General features: G+C 39.0%; 1 protein-coding gene across 3 annotated transcripts; it reads left to right on the top strand.

The window, feature by feature from the left end:
* The first annotated feature begins 2,746 nt into the window (after window positions 1–2,746).
* Window positions 2,747–19,226, top strand: LOC148253399 (uncharacterized). Of its 3 annotated transcripts, none has more exons than XR_015821818.1 (2): window positions 2,747–3,048; window positions 19,071–19,226. XR_015821818.1 is itself a non-coding variant. In XM_088223457.1 (2 exons), exon 2 carries the CDS (start codon window positions 13,617–13,619, stop codon window positions 14,664–14,666), a length of 1,050 nt encoding a protein of 349 aa, XP_088079583.1. In that variant the 5' UTR covers window positions 2,747–3,048; window positions 12,711–13,616; the 3' UTR covers window positions 14,667–15,490. The 3 variants fall into 3 exon arrangements, 1 of the variants encoding a protein (XP_088079583.1); XR_015821817.1 differs by lacking the exon at window positions 19,071–19,226 and adding an exon at window positions 10,740–11,016; XM_088223457.1 differs by lacking the exon at window positions 19,071–19,226 and adding an exon at window positions 12,711–15,490.
* Window positions 19,227–19,753: the final 527 nt, after the last annotated feature.

Raw genomic sequence — 19,753 nt, forward strand, 5'->3', positions numbered from 1 at the left:
CGAGTTAGAAAGAATTTTGCAAAATTCCTGGCAGACTCTAGAAGCCTAAAGTGTGCATGCACGAGTATGTTATGCAATGCAGAATGAATGATGCAAATAGAATGAAAATAAAAATTTTCACTAATACTTAGTAGATGACTTACTATTCCTCTCAATTTTTTTTAGACAATCTAATAGGTGATTACTCTGCTTTTGTCATGCAAGATGCAAACAACGTACCAATTGTCTTATGGGTGTAATTGGGATATTTTTGGTAATTTTGATATATATATATATATAGTTTTTTTGAATAATAGAATAAATACAAAATTACTTGAAACGAACAGATAGAATCGATTCAATTAATATGCAAATAATAAATTAATATTTTTGAATGTTAATTTAGGAATAAAAATGTTGAAAGTAGTAAAGATAGTTTTTGGTTTTAGAAGGCTAAGCTCTGATACTGGATGACACATGAGGGTATGAGGAGGATCGAATAAACTCTTATAACCTACTCAACGTACGCAATAACAAAACTTTAATAACTTAAATAAACTAATCACTCTAATTGAATCTACAATCCTAAAAAGAATTCAAAAACAAAGACTAAAAAAATAAAATAAAGAAAGAAAAAATGCTACAGACTTACCGATAAGTTGATCCACACTCCTTGGCTTAACAAGATTTCTGAAGAGTCTTGCTTCTTGAAGAAATTGAAGAAGCTAAATTAGCAAAATGCTAATTGAAGAAAAACCTAGACTTTTAAAAATTTCTCTTAAATTAATTGTAATTAATTGTATTTATAACCTATGTACAAAGGCCTATTTATAGCCTTTCTTGATATAATTCTAGATGATTACAATCTCTTGAATAAATTAATAAAATAACATACTAGATAAAATCATATTTAATTATAAGATAATTACATAATGAAATATTTATTCTATCCCATCTAAATACAAGATAATTAGTTAAATAATTATTGAGATAGAATTTACATTAAAACAATAATTAAAAATAGCATAGGGTTTATCCCATGTAATTTTCATATAAAACATATGGAAAAATTAATTTAGAAATGTGGGAATTAATTTAAAAATAAATTAAAATGAAATAATGAAGAAATTAAAAGGTGGTGGTGGGCAAACTGGTCGGGTTGCGGGCCAGGTGGAGCGCGTGGGCCGGCCCAATTGGTCACAGGTCAGAGGGACCACGTGGGTTGGGTCATGGGCCCACACAGGTAGTTTAGATGAGCTGTCTGTGCAGGCTGGGCTGCTTGTGGGCTGGGTTGTGTGTTGATACAGGTTTGTGGCTGGCTTGTTAGGTCATGCGAGCGAGTTTGTTGGGTCCAGGTGCTTGCGACCGGTTTTGTGGGCTTGTTGGGCCGTGCGGGCGAAGCTTCCACCCAGTCTGAACCCGTGTGTGCGTGGGCCTGGCAGCGTGTAGCACGTATGGGAGTTTCGCGCATGTGCATATGTTGCGCATGCAGGTGGCCTACCTTGGACGACTTTTTTTTCAAGTTGTGAGGCTTTCTCAGGTTGGGCTTAAAACTTGGAATTTTTTTTTATTCTTCAAACTCATTAATCTCACTTAGGTTTTAAGCTTCATTTGGACAAACTTGACCCACCTCTTGTGATAATCCCATTTAGAAAAGTAGTTCGGGATAAAATTACTTTCTGATTCTGGGTGTTCTTGTTTAACGTTTGAGTGAATCCCGTTTAGGAAACAAAAGGGTTATGGATTTGCCTGTTTGGGATGAGAGCTATAGGAATCCGTCCGGGAAGAGGAATTTGAGCCAGTTAGGATCACCTCAATTGGGATAAGCATGTGCCTTGGTAAAGTTTGTATACAATAATAGTTTTCACTTTAGCATAAGAATGACACCCTATGAGGCATCATATGGCAAACCATGACATTCTCCTTTTTCTTGGTATAAAATTAGGAAGAGACATATGTTAGGACCTAACCTAGTCCAAAAAACTATTGGCAAGATTTTGATCATCAAACATAATCTTCTTTTTACTCAAAGTCGGCAAAAGAGTTATGTCGATAATAAGAGAAATGAGCTAGAATTTGATGTGGAAGATCTCGTATTTCTCAGGGTTTTCCCAATCAGGGGAATCATAAGGTTTGGGAGACATGAGAAACTGAGTTCTAGGTTCATTGGACCTTTTCAAATCATAGAATGGGTTGGCTCTATTGCTTATCGCCTATCCCTTCTTCCTTAACTTTTTGGTATGACGTCTTCAATGTGTCCATGCTTCATAAATATCATCGTGATCTAGCTCATGTCATCTCTTATGAACCTTTAACACTACAACCTGGCTTGTTATATGAGGATTATCCAGTTCGTATCATTGACATAGATAAAATAATACTAAGATCTTGGAAGATTTCTATGGTTAAAGTATAATGATAACATCATTCTCCTCAAGAGAAAATCTGCAAGGTAGAGAGTGCGATGAGAGATTTGAGAACAAACTTTATTTTAGGTTGGGGAGGGGGGGCGGGCGGGTAACCACCGGTTTAAAAAATAAATTGTAAAAATTTTAATGAGATATTTCCAATAACTGTATTTTGCAAGAATTTTATGTTTCTATGTTCCTTAATTGTTTATTTTAATTTAATAAAAAAATAAATAATAAATAATATATATAAATAAATAAAATATATATAAACTGAACTAAACTTGTTTATAGATATATGTATGTATGTATAAATGTACATATATGTATAAATATAAACTAAACAAGAAAAAAACCACACCCTGCCTCTAAAGAGGCATTTTGACCATCTGGCAGGGGGAACTCAGTCGTCTAGGCAGCTGACACAGTTTCAGCTTCCCTCTTCCCTTTCTGTCGGTCATTTTTGTGTAGCAGTGGTGACGATGTGCTGCATGAAAATTTGCGGTTAGGATTGATCCAGACACCCCATTTAAAACTTTCAAACCTTCTTCATTCATTCAACTGAAAAAACAAAATTTGACGAAACCAGAGTGGTTCGAGAGAGAGAGAGAGGAAAAGTGCAGAGTGAAGAAGACCAAACCTGTACGGAAGGGAAGGTCTGGTGCGTATTCTCCTCTGGTTCTGATTTAGATAAGTTCCTTTCCTTTACAACTTTTTTTTTTTCTAATCCTTTAGCATCTAAGTATCAATTTGATAGCTCCTCAAACCTAAAAATCGCAGAAAGCTGCAATTTGAAATTATTTTTGTTGTTGCTTTTTCCACCCGTGAGCTGTGCAAGTAAACCTACTATTCTTCTGTCAAATTTAGTTTCTGTCTTCAATCTTTTTTTTTTGTGTTGAAATTTTAAGTAGGTTTTAGTTAAATTAAGTGTAAGAGGATTAAAAATCAATTGTTGAAGCCACACAGCTCTTAAAAATCCAAAACCTAACAAAAAAAAAATACATTTTTGGTTCTACAACACTGCTTAGGCAAGTTGCAGAATAGTTTTCCATTTCAAAATCATTGTTTTCGTGCTTTTGAGACTAAATTGTGATTTTCCTTTGAGGTAAGATGGTTAATAGTTTAGTATATGCAAATATGATTTCTAGATAGTTTTGCATTTGGTAAACCTCTTTGAAATTTTAAAGTAAAGTGCAACTTTTAAAGGAAAAAGGGTGAGTGAGTTCATGATCATATTTTGATATTTCCGTGATCTGTGTTTGGATTATTTATAATGTTGTGAGTATTAATTTTGTTGACGGATGAAATGAACAGATGGGCAATTTACTAAACCAAAAAAAGAAAAGAAATGGGGAATGGTAAGATGACAGAAGACTAATTGCTTCTGTCAAGCTTGTCAGGCACCAATGTGTCCATAGAGCAGTGCACACACAGCTCTGTCGTGCTGTTACGCGTAAATAGGGGGTTTTTAGGCACTCAAAAGTCTTGGGAAACACCCCTGACACAAGGCTGCCGAGCAGGTGTTGCGCGGGACGGGTGAGAGGCTCAGCTAGGCAGTCACCGGATGTCAGCAGAGCCGTGCGGGCTGCGGACACACTGTGTCCAACACCATGCACGCAGTTGCGCGCAGGGACGTGCGCGGATGTGCCCACTGCACATCAGCTATGCCCCTTGGGCCGGTTGCTTTATGCCACAGGCCAGCAGCCCGTGCTGGCCCCATAGGCATGAAATTATGTCGAGGGGTCTTTGCGGAAGCCCATTCGGCCACGAGCTCAGCAAGAGAAATTTCTCTAGGGCTGGACATTTGGACAGGTTGGGTTTTCGAGGAAAGAAACAATAAAATCAATAAAAAAGGGAAATTTAAAAAGTATAAATTGAGAGGAAAATTTGGAAAGAATAAAGTGATTGTAGGAATATAAGTAAATAAAATTTAAGTAAAATTAATTAGGTAATACAAATTTAAAGACAACAAAACAAAATATAAAATAAATTTAAGTAGTAAAATTAACTAATAAGAGAATAAACATCAAGACTAATAATTAAAACATTTAAATTAACGATTATAAAATTTAAGTAGAATAAATAAATCTACTTAAAACTCTAAAGGAAATATAAATAAATAAATAATACAACATTAGCAATTAAATAAGGCAAATTAAAAATAAAATTCAAGAATGAAATATTAAAAGAGTTTAAAATTTAAATAACAAAGTATTTAGTTAAATCTGAGTCACTGATTTTCTTAAAGTGATATTGAGGTTAATAGGGGAGCTATTATGCTTTGGGATTGATATTGGGTTCTAGTCGGGGATCGGGTTCAGTAGTCAAGAACTCTTAACTGATTGCTATTTGATGTGGGAGGGTATGAAAATGATCGAATCAACTCATATAACCCACTCAATATATGCAATAACAAAACTTTAACCACCTAAAAAAACCTCTCCATCTAATTGAATCTACAATTTTAAAAAGAATGCAAAAACTAAGATTAGAAAAAATAAAATAAGGAAAGATAATAGACCACGAACTTATCAATAACTTAATCTCCGCGTCTTGGTTCAACAATACTACTGAAGACTTTTGCTTCCTGAAGAACTTGAAGAAGGTAAATTAGTAAAAATGTTAAAAGAAGAAAAACGTAGATTTTCAAGAATTTCTCTCAAATTAATTGTAATTAGTGTTTTTATAATTTATAGATAAAGACTTATTTATAGCATTTTATGAGCAATCTAGATGAGTATAAACTTTTGAAATAATTTAATAAAATAATATCTTACATAAAATTCTATCTAAATATAGGATAATTACATAATAAAATAGTTATTCTATTCTAAAAAAATTAATTAAATAATCTTAAGGAATAGACTTACAAAATAAAATAATATTAAAATAACATAATATTTATTCAATGTGATTTTCATGTAAAACACATGTGGAAATTAATTTAGACATGTAGGATTTTAATTTAAAACATGGATAATTTTAAAAGTAGGTCCCAAATAATTTTAAATACTAAAATAATAATAAAAATAAATTAATTAATTAAAATGGAGAAGGGCCGGCCCGGTTTGGGCAACCTGGATGGGCGGGGCTGGTCGGTCCGTGCAGGTCGCACGAAACAGGCCCACAGGCTGGGCTGTGGCTTGTGCACGGGGCCAACCGGGCAAGATCATGGCTTATCCGTGTGGAGTGCATGCCTTCGGGCCCTTGGGCTTGTGCACGATGGCTTTTGTGCGTGAGCCTAGTGGGCCGCGAGCATGGGTGCTGCCATGCGCTCGTGCAGGCACGCATGGGCATGCACACGCATGGGCATGCACACGCATGGGGCGTGCGGGGTCGGTCGCATGCTCAATGCTCATGCGAGTTGCCTCATTCGTGTGTGGACTTCCATGTCCATGTGCCAAAGAATTTGACGACCTCCGATTTTCCTGCGGGTTATAAATTCGGTTTGATTGGTTCATCACGGGACCTTAGAACATCGGTGGACATGGGGGCCAAGTGTCCTGTATGTGAATTGAGACATGTGTATCCTACGGTAGCCATACTACATTCGAACTTTCTGCTTAGGCCAAGATTTTCGGGCTGAGCCATTCTTTAGCAGTAAGGCCCGTTACCTTTTGGGTTTCTTGCACCTTTAATGTCGTTTCTTCCTAGGTCGGGATTTCTGTTTATTGGTTTGACCTCATTATTTGAGTTTAGAGTATTCTTACCTCATAATTACTTTCTCTCATTTCTCGAAAACTCATCGATACTAACCCGCATCTTGCCTTCCACTAGTTTAGGCTTTTCTTCAGTGGGTATCACGTCATCTCCCCTTCTTTGAAAGGATCTGTCCTCAAATCTGCAGAGATGACAAAATTTTTATCTAAGGTTAATGAGGATAGAGGATTATTAGAAAATCGACAAGGTGATCGGGTTGTTCTTGAACGAATAAGCAATTATTGATGTGTCCTAGCTGTTGCCTTTCTCTGCATGTCGTTTAACGAGCTCGTCATATGATCTTTTAATTTTCAATTGGTTTTCGTAAGTGTCTCTATTTAACAATGGTGTTAAAACATGGGTAAGGTTACCCATTCAGATAGAGTACTGATTTCTTTCACCGACATTGCTAACATCTCGATCATACTGCCATGATCTGCCTAGTAGCAAGTGTCCTGCTTGTATGGGAAGTACATCGCACAATATCTTATTCATGGAGTCACCAATATAAAATGTGACACATACCTGTTGGGTGATATCGATTTCTTTATTGTTGTCCAACTAGTGTAATTTGTAGGGGTTAGGGTGCTGCTCGAAAGTCGACCCTGCCTAGTCCACTAGCAAGGTACTAGCAAAGTTAGAACAGCTGCCTCCATCAATTATCACACTAAAATTTTTTCCATTGACCAGACATCTAGAATGGAAAATAATTTCTCTCTAACCGTTGTCTTCAGGCTTAACCTGTATGTCTAGTATTTGTTGAGCCACAAACACATCTCCATGTACTGGTTGGGCTATACTTTCTCATCCTGCATCCACTAGCGGCATATTTTCCTATTCATCACTGCTTTCGTGGTCATTAACGATATCTCTATCATCTTGGATGATCATTGTATGCTTATTGGGACATTAGAATGCAATATGCCCCACTCCTAAGCACTTGAAACACTTAACAGTGCTCTGGTGAGTGGCCGACACCTTAGGATTAACTATTGGATTGCTAGCAGGTTGTTTTCCCTTACTGTCATTCACTTTCTTACCTTCATCCGTTCAAGGCCATCTTTGATTTCCTTAAGGAGTGTTACTAACATACCCTCAGTTAGTTCCTCTACTTTCAATTGCCTTTCAATCTTGGTGGCCTTGTGCACCATCTCATCCAGGTCGACATAGTTTTAGAGTTCAAGAATATTGATGATATCCTTATTTAGACCCTCCAAGAACCTAGCCATTGTGGCTTCCTGTCATTCATTAACTCGGGCCCTAATTATGGTTATCTCCATTTCCTTATAATACTCTTTCACCATCTTAGAACCCTCGGTTAGGCGTTGCAATTTTAGGTTCATATCCATGTCAAAATGAGTCGGCACTTCCTCATGATGGATCTTAATTCTCTTTATATGGTGATTGGCAAGTCCCCATCTCGTTCTCGGATAAGAGCTAATTGACCCCACCATACTGAGGCATAGCCACTAAAACTCAAGGGTGGCCAACTTGAGCTTTTTCTCTTCACTATAGTTATGGAAACTAAAAATGCGATCGACCTTTTGATCCCACTCGAGGTAGGCTTCAGGGTCATTCTTCCCTTGAAAGGCTGATATCTGAAACTTAAAGTCATGGAGGTACCCGTCCGTCTCTTTACGACGGCCTTCCTATCTGTCACCAACACCATCGCCACAAGATCCTGTTTTATCTCACACTGTTTGGCGTTAGGAGCGATTGCGGTGTTAGCCTTGCTTCTACTGGTCCATATGGGCAGTCATGTCTAGGACCCTTTCTTCCATGGTGGCTGATCGACTGTTGGCACTCTAGTGAGCATTGCAGCGTTCCTGCAAAGACAAGATTTAATGAAAACAATATCTCTCCCTCACGTTCGCTCGTGTTTACCTTGCAGTCTCTCAATTGACAACTTCATCTGTCGAGTTAAGCGTTCAGAATTATAATCGCTTGAATCAGGTTTGCACGATAGTCCTTATGACACAACAAAGAACTTTAAAGGATTCTGATTTCTACTGAAGCTCAAAATTAAGCACACAGGAGAAGGAGTAGTGTGTTTCTTATGTGTTAAATAACTAGAGTCAATTAGTCACTTAATTTTTTTTATAATGAAACAAAAGTAAAATAAAAAATAAAAATGTAGATCACAAAGAATGACAAGATGGACTGATGCGTAGGGATCTGATCAATCCCAATGGATATAATTGACTGGTATATCTACCTATACTATCTCCAATTTATCGACTACGCTTTACGATTGGTCAAGTTTCTTCATGCAAGATTATAAAAATACAATTCGAAAATTAAACGTGGACAATGTGAGGAATGAAAACAAAAATTTTTGCTCGCACCTGTTAGGTAACGTATTTTGCCTTTAATTTCTCAATTGATTTGTAGTCAGCAGTCAGTTGGCTATTCTATTTTTGATATGCAAGATGCAAACAACATGCCAATTGCCTTATAAGGTGCAATTGAGATATTTTTAGTATTTTATATATATATAATTTTTTTTTATAATAAATACGAACTACTTGAATTGAATGGATAGATACAAATTCAAGTAGGATGCAATGTGAATTAACAATCAAATAAATTTGAATGCTAATTTAAGAATAAAAATACTAAAAGCAATAAAGATAGATTTGGATTCTATGAGCCTAAGCTCTGATACCAGATGACGCGGGAAGGTATGGAGAGGATCGAATCAACTCTTATAACCCACTCAACATATGCAATAACAAAACTTTAACCACTCAGATAAACCCCTCCCTCTAATTGAATATACAATCTTAAAAGGAATGCAAAAACAAAAACTAGAAAAAACAAAATAAGAAAAGAAAAAACGCAACGGACTTACCGATAAGTTAATCCGTGCTCATTGACTCAATAAGACTTCTAAAGGCTCCTACTTTCCGAAGAACTTGAAGAAGCTAAATTAGCAAAAATACTAAAAGAAGAAAAGCTTAAGCTTTTAAGAATTTCTCTCAAATTGATTGTAATTGGTATTTTTACAATATTTGGACAAAGATCTATTTATAGTCTTTCCCCGAAAATCTAGATGAGTACAAACTCTTAGGATAATTTAATAAAATAATACTCTACATAAAATTTCATCTAAAGCTAGAATAATTACATAATAAAATAATTATTTTATCACAAAAAATTAATTAAATAATCCTAAGGGATAGACTTGGATAATAAAATAATATTAAAATAACATAATACTTATCCCATGTTATTACCTAAACCCTAAAACACATGTGAAAATTAATTTATGCATGTGGAATTTTAATTTAAAACATGGATAATTTAAAATATGGGTCATAAAGCCTTTTAAATACTAAAATAATAATAAAAATAAATAAATTAATTAAAATAGGGGAATGGCTGGTCGGGTTTGGGCTACCTAAATGGGTTGGGTTGGTCGGTTTGCGCTGGCCACACGAAACAAACCTACGGGTTGGGCCAGATCTTGGCCTATTCACGCAGAGCACGTGCGATCGGGCCCTTGGGCCAGTGAGCACGTGATGGCTTTCGTGTGTGGGCTTAGTGGGCCGCGAGCATGGGCACTGCCATGCGCTCGTGTGTGCGGTCCGTGCGGGCACGCATGGGCATGTGCATGCATGGGGCGTGCTTGGTGGGTTGCATGCTAGGTGTTCGTGCAAGTCACCTCGTTCATGCTTGGACCTGCATGTCCATGTGCTAAAGAATTTTCCTGCAGGTTATAAATTCATGTTGATTGGTTCATCATGGGACCTTGGAACACTGGTGGATATGGGGGCCAAGTGTCCTCTGTGTGTATTGCGATACATTTGTACCCTACGAGTACCCAGACTCATACTATATCCAGACTTTCCTTTTAGGGCTGAGTTGCTCTTTAGCACTTAAGCCCGTTACCCTTCAGGTTTTTGGCACCTTCTTGTGTCATTTCTTCCTAGGTTAAGATTTCTGTTTGTTGGTTTCGGCCTTGCTGTTTGAGTCTAGAGTATTGTTACCTTGCAATTGCTTTCTTTCGTTTCCTAGAAGTTCATTGATGCTAGCCTGTTTCTTGCCTTCCACTGGTTTAGGCTTGTCTCCAGTGGGTATCGTGTTACTATTCGTGGTCCTGGGGATCAAGGATATGAATGATGGTGACTAGAGTGAAAATTGTGGGTTAGGGACCTGAGAGTATCGAGTGCTTGTATGTATTCTTTTATGACATTGCATTGTAATTGATTGATTATGCTTCCATCCTTAGCTAGATGATGGCCTATTGCCCTCCTTTGAAATAGTGTAAGCAGCTGCATGCAAAGGTTTGTAATTAGTAAAACAAAAAATATACTTTAATAACTGATAATAAAACTTGAAAGAGAGGTCTACTCGTCTGTGGGTGTGTGTGTATGTATGTTATGTAAACTCATTAATACGGTATTGAACGTCATTGGTAACAGTATAAATGTTACTTAAACATATTGAATACAATATTGAACACTTATCGACAATTATATTATTATAGTGAAAGTAGTATAGTATGGGAATAATGATTTATTAACTCTGGACATATCAATATTTTTTATTTAGCTTTGCATTAAGAAAATATTTTCAAAGTATATTTGTGTGACTTTAATATTGTTTATCTTATTGAATATTAGAACTCACCCAAATCTAAAAACCCCACAGATGTAGATTCTGATGAGTATGTTGAGGAGCCTTGCCTAGATTCCTTCCAGAAGGATTAGTTATGGAAGCAAACTATGTATTTTGTTACTTTAGAGGCTATAATATTTTGTGTATAGGATATCTCTTTATTTGTAAGTAAATGTAGATAGCCTAGATGTATAGTTTCGTTGCTATGTATTTATTTTCTTTATGTCTGCTTTTTTAGATGTTGGTGCCCTGTTTGGCATTAAGACGTCATAGTTCCCACTAAAAGTTACTTAGAAAAACAAGATTTTATCCTTATATTTTATAAATTAATAATAATTAAATGATATCATTTAGATATCAATTTTTCTATGATACCTATCATCTTTAAAGGTATTAATATCTCAAGACATGTGAGACTGCCACATGTCATGCAACATTTTCATAGCATGTTGCTCATTGTTTATGTAAAAAATTTATAGAAGTTATTGAAGGACTACTATAATATAAACATTAAATTTGAGGGTTGGAAAAAATATAATTTCATATTCTTACACTAAAAAGCAAAAAGATCATAAGCAATTAATGCTTAATGGTGTTTTTCCATTCCCAATCTCCCATTATTAATCAAATGTCATAACACAATTCAATAGCTGTAACACCCGAATAAAAATAAATGTTTTATTTATTTATTTTTATTCTTTATTTATTCATTTGGATTTCTATTTAATTTAATTTAATTTAAATCAAGGAAAATAAAAATAATAATAATGATAAAATTGGGTAAAAATATTATTTGGATTTAATTAAAATTGATTTTGGAAAAAAAGGGTGAAAATTTGGATTTTAGGGATATTTTTGAAAAGAAAATCAGAAACCGCCGTGCCAGAATTGCGATATTGACCGAAAGGGGCCCTAGGTCTAATCTGGGATTTTTTGGGACACGTGCAGGTACCAGTAGTGCGTTTCAGTTCTCCGGGAAAAATTCAGGAAAAATTAGGGACAGCCTATAGGCGCACTGTAGAGCCGTATTTAGACCCCGAAACAAGTAAGGACCCCTCACCCTATTTCCTAACACGGTATTAAAGCTAAATAAATAATTAAACTGTACTGTGTGACTCTATAGATGTGTAATTGATTAAGGTTGCCAATGGAGCCCGAGTCTAATACTAGGTTGGTCTGTTACTATTTGATTTAATTTTCAGTATTAAATGCAGCATGATGTTTGATGTAATTATATTATGGTCTCGTATGCATGAATCATGGTTTCTTTATTATGGTCGGTATTATGCTTAACCCGATACTGTGTTGTCTTGTTTGGTGTCCATTACTGGTTTACATGTTGTGTGTGTTTGGTTGATTGAAACCAAGAAAAAGATCAAAAAGGTTATGTGAATTGATAGTGGATAATGTGGACAGCCTGACTAGATATCCTGGGAGATGGTGGACGGACCGGGTCCGTAGGAAACCCTACCGGGAATGTGGTCTCTCATACCAGACGGGGTATGGAGACCCTATGTGTTTTGGCGCCCATACAGGACGGGGTATAGGGACAGCCCGTTTTACCCTCATACCGGACGGGGTATTGAGGTTCATGGTTTTGACGCCCATACCGGACGGGGTATGGGGACGGCCCTAGAATCAGGTTATAAATGTTAAGGGTTCATGGGTAGCGTGACCCCTATGGATCCCCATGGATACTAGTAGGCTAGTAAATGAGGAAAATATGTTGTGTAATGATTGAAATGCAAAGGCGTGGTAAGTATTATGTTATACAGTTCATATGATTTCATGATGATGATAATGTTATTGCTTTCGTATGTTGTTTTATGGATCTCACCGAGGTAAGTGGACAGTAAAGGATTTTATTATTGATAAAAGAATTTGTTATAAATTATGCTCCATTGGTCTTTTTATGTTTTCTACCCACCTTTATCTCCGTGGCGGTGAGATAGTGTGATGTCTTTACTGGGCTGGTGTAGCTCATTCCTTATTTAACCATTTCAGATCAGGAAGACATTGTTCCCGAGCCCGTTCCGCAGGAAGACGGTGAAGGGGACGCCTAAAGACTCCGTAGTTATATTTATAGTTCTTATTTTCGAGTATATCTTTTAGTTAGTTTGTTCTTTTATATTTTGAGTACGTTTTTGTTTTTTGTGTAAGGGATGTTAATCAAAATTTTTATTACGCTTCCGCATTTGACATTTTTAATACACATATTTCATTCTAAATTTCCGGAGTCGTTACAGTTGGTATCAGAGCCGCGTTCCCCGGACCCATCCCTTACACAATAATGCTTAGAGAAATATTCACCGATAAACCGTTACTCAATCATTCCTTATGAAATGCAGGTGTAGAGAAATGAGGAGAGGAAGACCCCCACTAAACCGAGCGGCCCGGGATAATTCCCTTTAGGAGGATGTAGACAGGCTATTTGAGATGATGGAAGGATTCATAGTTGCCCAGCAAGGGCGAGAGGAGAGAAGGGAGTTACCCGAACCTCCCTCACCACCACGGGTTGAGCCACCGCTACAGCAAGCGGATCCCGAGCCACCCCGGCACGAGCCTGCTCCTCCACAGTACCACCCGGCACCACTACCGCAATACAATCTGGTGCCCCAGCCTCGGTACTACCCGGCACCGCCACAGCACGACCTAGTGCCCCCAGCATATCAGCAGGTGCCAAAACAGGACCCCCCAGTCTATCCCCAGCCGGGTCCAGTCCCTCCTCCATGGGACTCCGCTCCTTCCTTGATCGACCCGGGCTACATAGAGAGGTACAGGAGACTGAACCCCTCCACCTTTGTAGGGGGATCCTCTTTTGAAGAGGCCGAGTACTGACTAGCGGAGACGGAGAGAGCTTTCAGGATCTTGGGAGTAGTCCCTGAGCAGAGAGCTGCCCTTACTTCCTTCATGCTGGTAGGGAAAGCAGGACGTTGGTGGGAGCTCAAGCAGGCCACCCTACCTACACCAGTCACTTGGGAGCAGTTCCTAATAGCCTTCCATGCAGAATATCTCCCTGAGCACATCCGACACCTAAAGAAAACGGAGTTTGTTCAACTAGTTCACGGAAACATGACAGTATCAGAGTATGCTTGTAATTTCCTCGAGCTGGGCCGATACTCCTCGAAGACATTGATGGATGAGGGCCGAAAGGCCAGGAGATTCCAGTCGAGTCTCCGCCCAGAGATCAGGCAACACTTGGTAGTACTGGAGCTCAAGACATATTCAGAAGTCCTAGCAAAGGTACAGATCGTGGAAAGAAGCTTCAGCACCCGTCCTCAGCCAGGAAGGAGTTCCCGACCCTCAGCTCTGTTCCGTAGGCCAGCACCCACGGCGCCTGCCCAACCAAACAAGAGGCCCAGACCAGCCATCCAGGCCCCTCCTCAGGCTCCAGGGGCAGCACGTGGGAAGATCTGTCAACACTGTGGCAGAGATCACGGGGACCGACCCTGCTACCGCCTCAACAACACTTGTCGCATTTGTGGCAGTGCCCAGCATTATGCTAGAGAATGCCCGAGGAACCAGTATCAAGGGAGGCCTCCTATCCAGGGCAGAGCTTACAACCTTACCCAGCAGGATGCCGATGCCGATCCGGATGTGGTACAGGGTATGTATACTATCTGTGACCATATTGCTCATATTTTATTTGACACTGGTGCATCACACTCTTTTTTTTCACATGCTTTTGCTTCTAAAATTAATGTATCACCTGATAAACTTGAATCACTGTTGTTTGTGTCTACTGCTGGGGGTGAAACACTACTAGGGGAAGCTATCTATAGGGCTTGTGCCGTGGAGATAGCAAATAGAAAACTGAGTGTAGACCTGATAGGGTTAAACACGGGGGATTTTGATGTAATCTTAGGAATGGATTGGCTAGCGACGTATCACACCACCATAGATTGCTTCAACAAGAAAATTGTATTTAATCCTCCTAACGATGAGCCATTTACAAATTAATAAAATTATTCAGTACGTATTTCTTGATGGCAAGTTTTCTTAACTTCTAGTGCTTTAATCTTGTTGTTTTCTCTGACTAGGCAAGCCCAAGAGGAAAATTTGTATTCAAGAGATTCCTGTAGTCCGAGACTTCCCAGATGTGTTTCCGGACGAACTGCCCGGTCTGCCAGTGGACAGAGAAGTCGAGTTCACTATAGACCTACAGCCAGGTACTCAGCCCATTTCGGTTGCTCCTTACCGCATGAGCCGTATTTAGATGGAAGAGCTGAGGAAACAGATCACTGAATTGCAAGACAGTGGTTTTATTAGACACAGTGTGTCCCCTTGGGGTGCCGGAGTCACTTTTGCAAGGAAGGGAGATGGAACATTGAGACTGTGCATTGATTACAGAGGATTGAACAAGGTCACGATCAAAAACAAGTATCCCCTTCCCTGGATTGATGACCTCTTTGATCAGCTGCAAGGTGCACAAGTCTTCTCTAAAATAGATCTACGATCAGGTTACCACTAAGTGAAGATAAGAATAGAAGACATCCCCAAGACGGCCTTCCGAACTAGGTACGGACACTATGAGTTCCTGGTCATGCCATTTGGGCTAACCAATGTCCCGATAATCTTTATGGATCTGATGAATAGGGTCTTCAGAGAGTTCTTGGATCAATTTGTCATCGTGTTCATCGATGATATCTTAGTCTACTCAAAAAGCAGAGAAGAACATGCTCACCATCTGGCCTAACTTTTGCAGATCCTTAGAAACAAGAGGCTATATGCGAAGTTGAGTAAGTGTGGATTCTGGCTTGAGCAGACTGCCTTCCTAGGACACATCATATCAAAGGAAGGGGTATTAGTGAATCCTAAAAAGGTTGAAGCGGTGCTTGGTTGGGAGAAGCTGACATCAGTTAAGGAAATCCGTAGCTTCCTGGGAATGACAGGTTATTACCGCAGGTTCGTTGAAGGATTCTCCAGTCTAGCAGCTCCTCTAACCCGACTCACAAAGAAGAATGCCAAGTTTGAGTGGAATGAAGACTGCGAAAGAAGTTTTTTAGAATTAAAGAAGCGGCTGACCACTGCACCCGTGCTAGCTTTACCGAGTGGATCAGGAGGATATACAGTTTATAGTAATGCCTCCTATATGGGCCTGGGTTGTGTCCTGATGCAACATGGAAAGGTTATAGCATACGGGTCCAGACAGTTAAAGAATCATGAGAAGAACTATCCCACCCATGACTTGGAACTTGCCGCAATCATTCATGCCTTGAAAATCTGGCGCCATTATTTGTACGGAGAGACCTTTCAGATCTATACCGATCACAAGAGTTTGAAACACATATTCACTCAGAAGGATCTCAACATGCGTCAGAGAAGGTGGATGGAATTCCTTAAGGACTATGATTGTGACATCTTATACCATCCGGGTAAGGGCAACGTGGTAGCAGATACCCTCAGCAGGAAAAATGCAGGTATCTTAACCCATTTGATGGTTTCAGAATGCAGACCAATTGGGGCCACACAACAGGTTCGACTTCATGATCTGAAGAGAGTCACATGTTTGGGCCGCCTGACAGTCCAGCCCGAGTTAATTCAGAGAATAAGGGAAGCCCAGACAGCTGACCCCGCCCTGGTAGTCCGCAAGAAGGATGTAGAACAGGGAGGGAGCTCAGAATTCCGAATATCTGCCGATGGACTACTTCGTTTCCAAGACAGGGTGTGTGTCCCAGATGACAGTGAGTTAAAAAAGGACATCATGACGGAGTCCCATAGCTCGAAGTTTGCCATGCATCCAGGAAGCACCAAAATATACCAGAGCATGTGACCTCGGTTTTGGTGGCAAGGGATGAAGAGCGACATAACCGACTTTGTATCTAAATGTTTGGTATGTCAGCAGGTCAAGGCAGAGCATCAGCGCCCAGGTGGGTTACTTCAGTCTTTACCGATCCCAGAGTGGAAGTGGGAACATATCACCATGGACTTCGTATCGGGGCTACCCAAGGCACGTTCAGGACACGATGCCATATGGGTAATCGTTGACTGACTTACCAAGTCTTCCTACTTCCTAGCCATCAGGATGACTGATTCATTGGACAAGTTGGCAAGGATGTATATCAGGAAGATAGTCAGATTGCATGGGGTTCCAGTGACAGTAGTGTCTGACAGGGATCCCAGGTTTACCTCTCGGTTTTGGAGTAGCTTCCAGCAAACTATGGGAACCAAGCTATCTCTTAGTACTGCTTTCCATCCCCAGACTGATGGACAATCAAAGAGGACAATTCGTACGCTTGAGGATATGCTCCGAGCTTATGTCCTTGACTCCGGGGGCCATTTGGACGACCATCTGCCCCTGATAGAGTTTGCCTACAACAACAGCTACCAAGCAAGTATCGGCATGACTCCATATGAGGCGTTATATGGGCGCCCGTGCAGATCACCGATTTGCTGGGAGGAGTTGGGCGATAGAAGATTGTTCGGCCCGGAGTTGGTAGAGGAGACCACGTCCAAGATAGTTAAAATCAAGAAGAACATTCAGACAGCTCAGAGTAGGCAGAAGAGTTATGCAGATACCCGGAGGAGAGAGCTAGCGTTTGAGAAAGGCGAACGGGTATTTCTTAAGGTCACTCATTTCAAGGGAATTAGTAGGTTTGGCAGGAGGGGAAAATTAAATCCCCGGTATATTGGACCCTTTGAAATCTTAGACAGGATTGGTACTGCTGCTTACAGACTAGCATTGCCTCCAGAGCTCACCAGAGTCCACAACGTGTTCCACGTATCCATGCTACGTAAATACAACCCGGACCCTTGTCATGTCTTGGCTCATGAACCGCTTCCACTCCAAGAGGACTTCTCTTATGAAGAAGTGCCGGTCGGTATCACGGACCGAAAGAGCAGAATACTCCGCAACCGGAAAATATCATTTGTATAGGTCGTGTGGCAGAACCACACGCCCAGGGAGGCTACTTGGGAGCTAGAATCAGAATTTAGAGCCCGGTATCCCCATTTGTTCGACCAAGAGTAAGAGGCAAATTTGGGGGACCAAATTTCTTTAAGGGGGAAGAGTTGTAACACCCGAATAAAAATAAATGTTTTATTTATTTATTTTTATTCTTATTTATTAATTTGGATTTCTATTTAATTTAATTTAATTTAAATCAAGGAAAATAAAAGTAATAATAATGATAAAATTGGGTAAAAATATTATTTGGATTTAATTGAAATTGATTTTGGAAAAAAGGGGTGAAAATTTAGATTATGGGGGTATTTTTGAAAAAAAAATCGGAAACCGCCGTGCCGGAATTGCGATATTGGCCGAAAGAGGCCCTAGGTCTAATCTGGGATTTTTTGGGACACGTGCAGGTACCAGTAGTGCGTTTTAGTTCTCTGGGAAAAATTCAGGAAAAATTAGGGACAGCCTATAGGCGCACTGTAGAGCCGTATTCAGACCCCGAAACAAGTAAGGACCCCTCACCCTATTTCCTAACACGGTATTAAAGCTAAATAAATAATTAAACTGTACTGTGTGACTCTATAGATGTGTAATTGATTAAGGTTGCCAATGGAGCCCGAGTCTGATACTGGGTTGGTCTGTTACTATTTGATTTAATTTTCAGTATTAAATGCAGTATGATGTTTGATGTAATTATATTATGGTCTCGTATGCATGAATCATGGTTTCCTTATTATGGTCGGTATTATGCTTAACCCGATACTGTGTTGTCTTGTTTGATGTCCATTACTGGTTTACATGTTGTGTGTGTTTGGTTGATTGAAACCAAGAAAAAGATCAAAAAGGTTATGTGAATTGATAGTGGATAATGTGGACAGCTTGACTAGATATCCTGGGAGATGGTGGACGGACCGGGTCCGTAGGGAACCCTATCGGGAATGTGGTCTCTGATACCGGACGGGGTATGGAGACCTTATGTGTTTTGGCGCCCATACAGGACGGGGTATAGGGACGGCCCGTTTTACCCTCATACCGGACGGGGTATTGAGGTTCATGGTTTTGGCGCCCATACCGGACGAGGTATGGGGACGGCCCTGGAATCAGGTTATAAATGTTAAGGGTTCACGGGTAGCGGGACCCCTATGGATCCCCATGGATACTAGTAGGCTGGTAAATGAGGAAAATATGTTGTGTAATGATTGAAATGCAAAGGCGTGGTAAGTATTATGTTATACAGTTCATATGATTTCATGATGATGATAATGTTATTGCTTTCGTATGTTGTTTTATGGATCTCACCGAGGTAAGTGGACAGTAAAGGATTTTATTATTGATAAAAGAATTTGTTATAAATTATGCTCTATTGGTCTTTTTATGTTTTCTACCCACCTTTATCTCCGTGGCGGTGAGATAGTGTGATGTCTTTACTGGGCTGATGTAGCTCATTCCTTATTTAACCATTTCAGATCAGGAAGACATTGTTCTAGAGCCTGTTCCGCAGGAAGACGGCGAAGGGGACGCTTAAAGACTCTGTAGTTATATTTATAGTTCTTATTTTCGAGTATATCTTTTAGTTAATTTGTTCTTTTATATTTTGAGCACGTTTTTGTTTTTTGTGTAAGGGATGTTAATCAAAATTTTTATTACGCTTCCGCATTTGACATTTTTAATATACATATTTCATTCTAAATTTCCGGGGTCGTTACAATAGCCATTAGTGGAAACTCAATGGTTAATAATGACAATGATGGCTACTTTATAATCAATAGTGAAAACATGATAACAATTAGTTTTAACTTAATAGTCAGGTAACATGACAACCAATACTAGAATCCTAATCATGAACACTGATAATACACTACCACTAATGACCTTTATTCCATAATAATAATTTAATAATCACTAGTGACAACATAACAAGTACTCATGACAACTTTAACCACTAATAACAATGTGAGAGTCAGTATTTATAAATTAAGAGAAAGTTAATGACACTAAATTAATAGTTGTCAACTTAATAGTCGTTACCGTTATTGGATATATATATAAATTATGTTGTTCATTCTTTAAGATATAAGAAGTTTGAGCATTCCTAACTTATTAAAGTAGAGACCTTAAAATTTTATATCTTTGATAAATGTAACTAACT

The sequence above is a fragment of the Carica papaya genome, chromosome 6, assembly GCF_054855325.1.
Source record: "Carica papaya isolate Zhongbai chromosome 6, ASM5485532v1, whole genome shotgun sequence".
NCBI lineage: Eukaryota > Viridiplantae > Streptophyta > Magnoliopsida > Brassicales > Caricaceae > Carica > Carica papaya.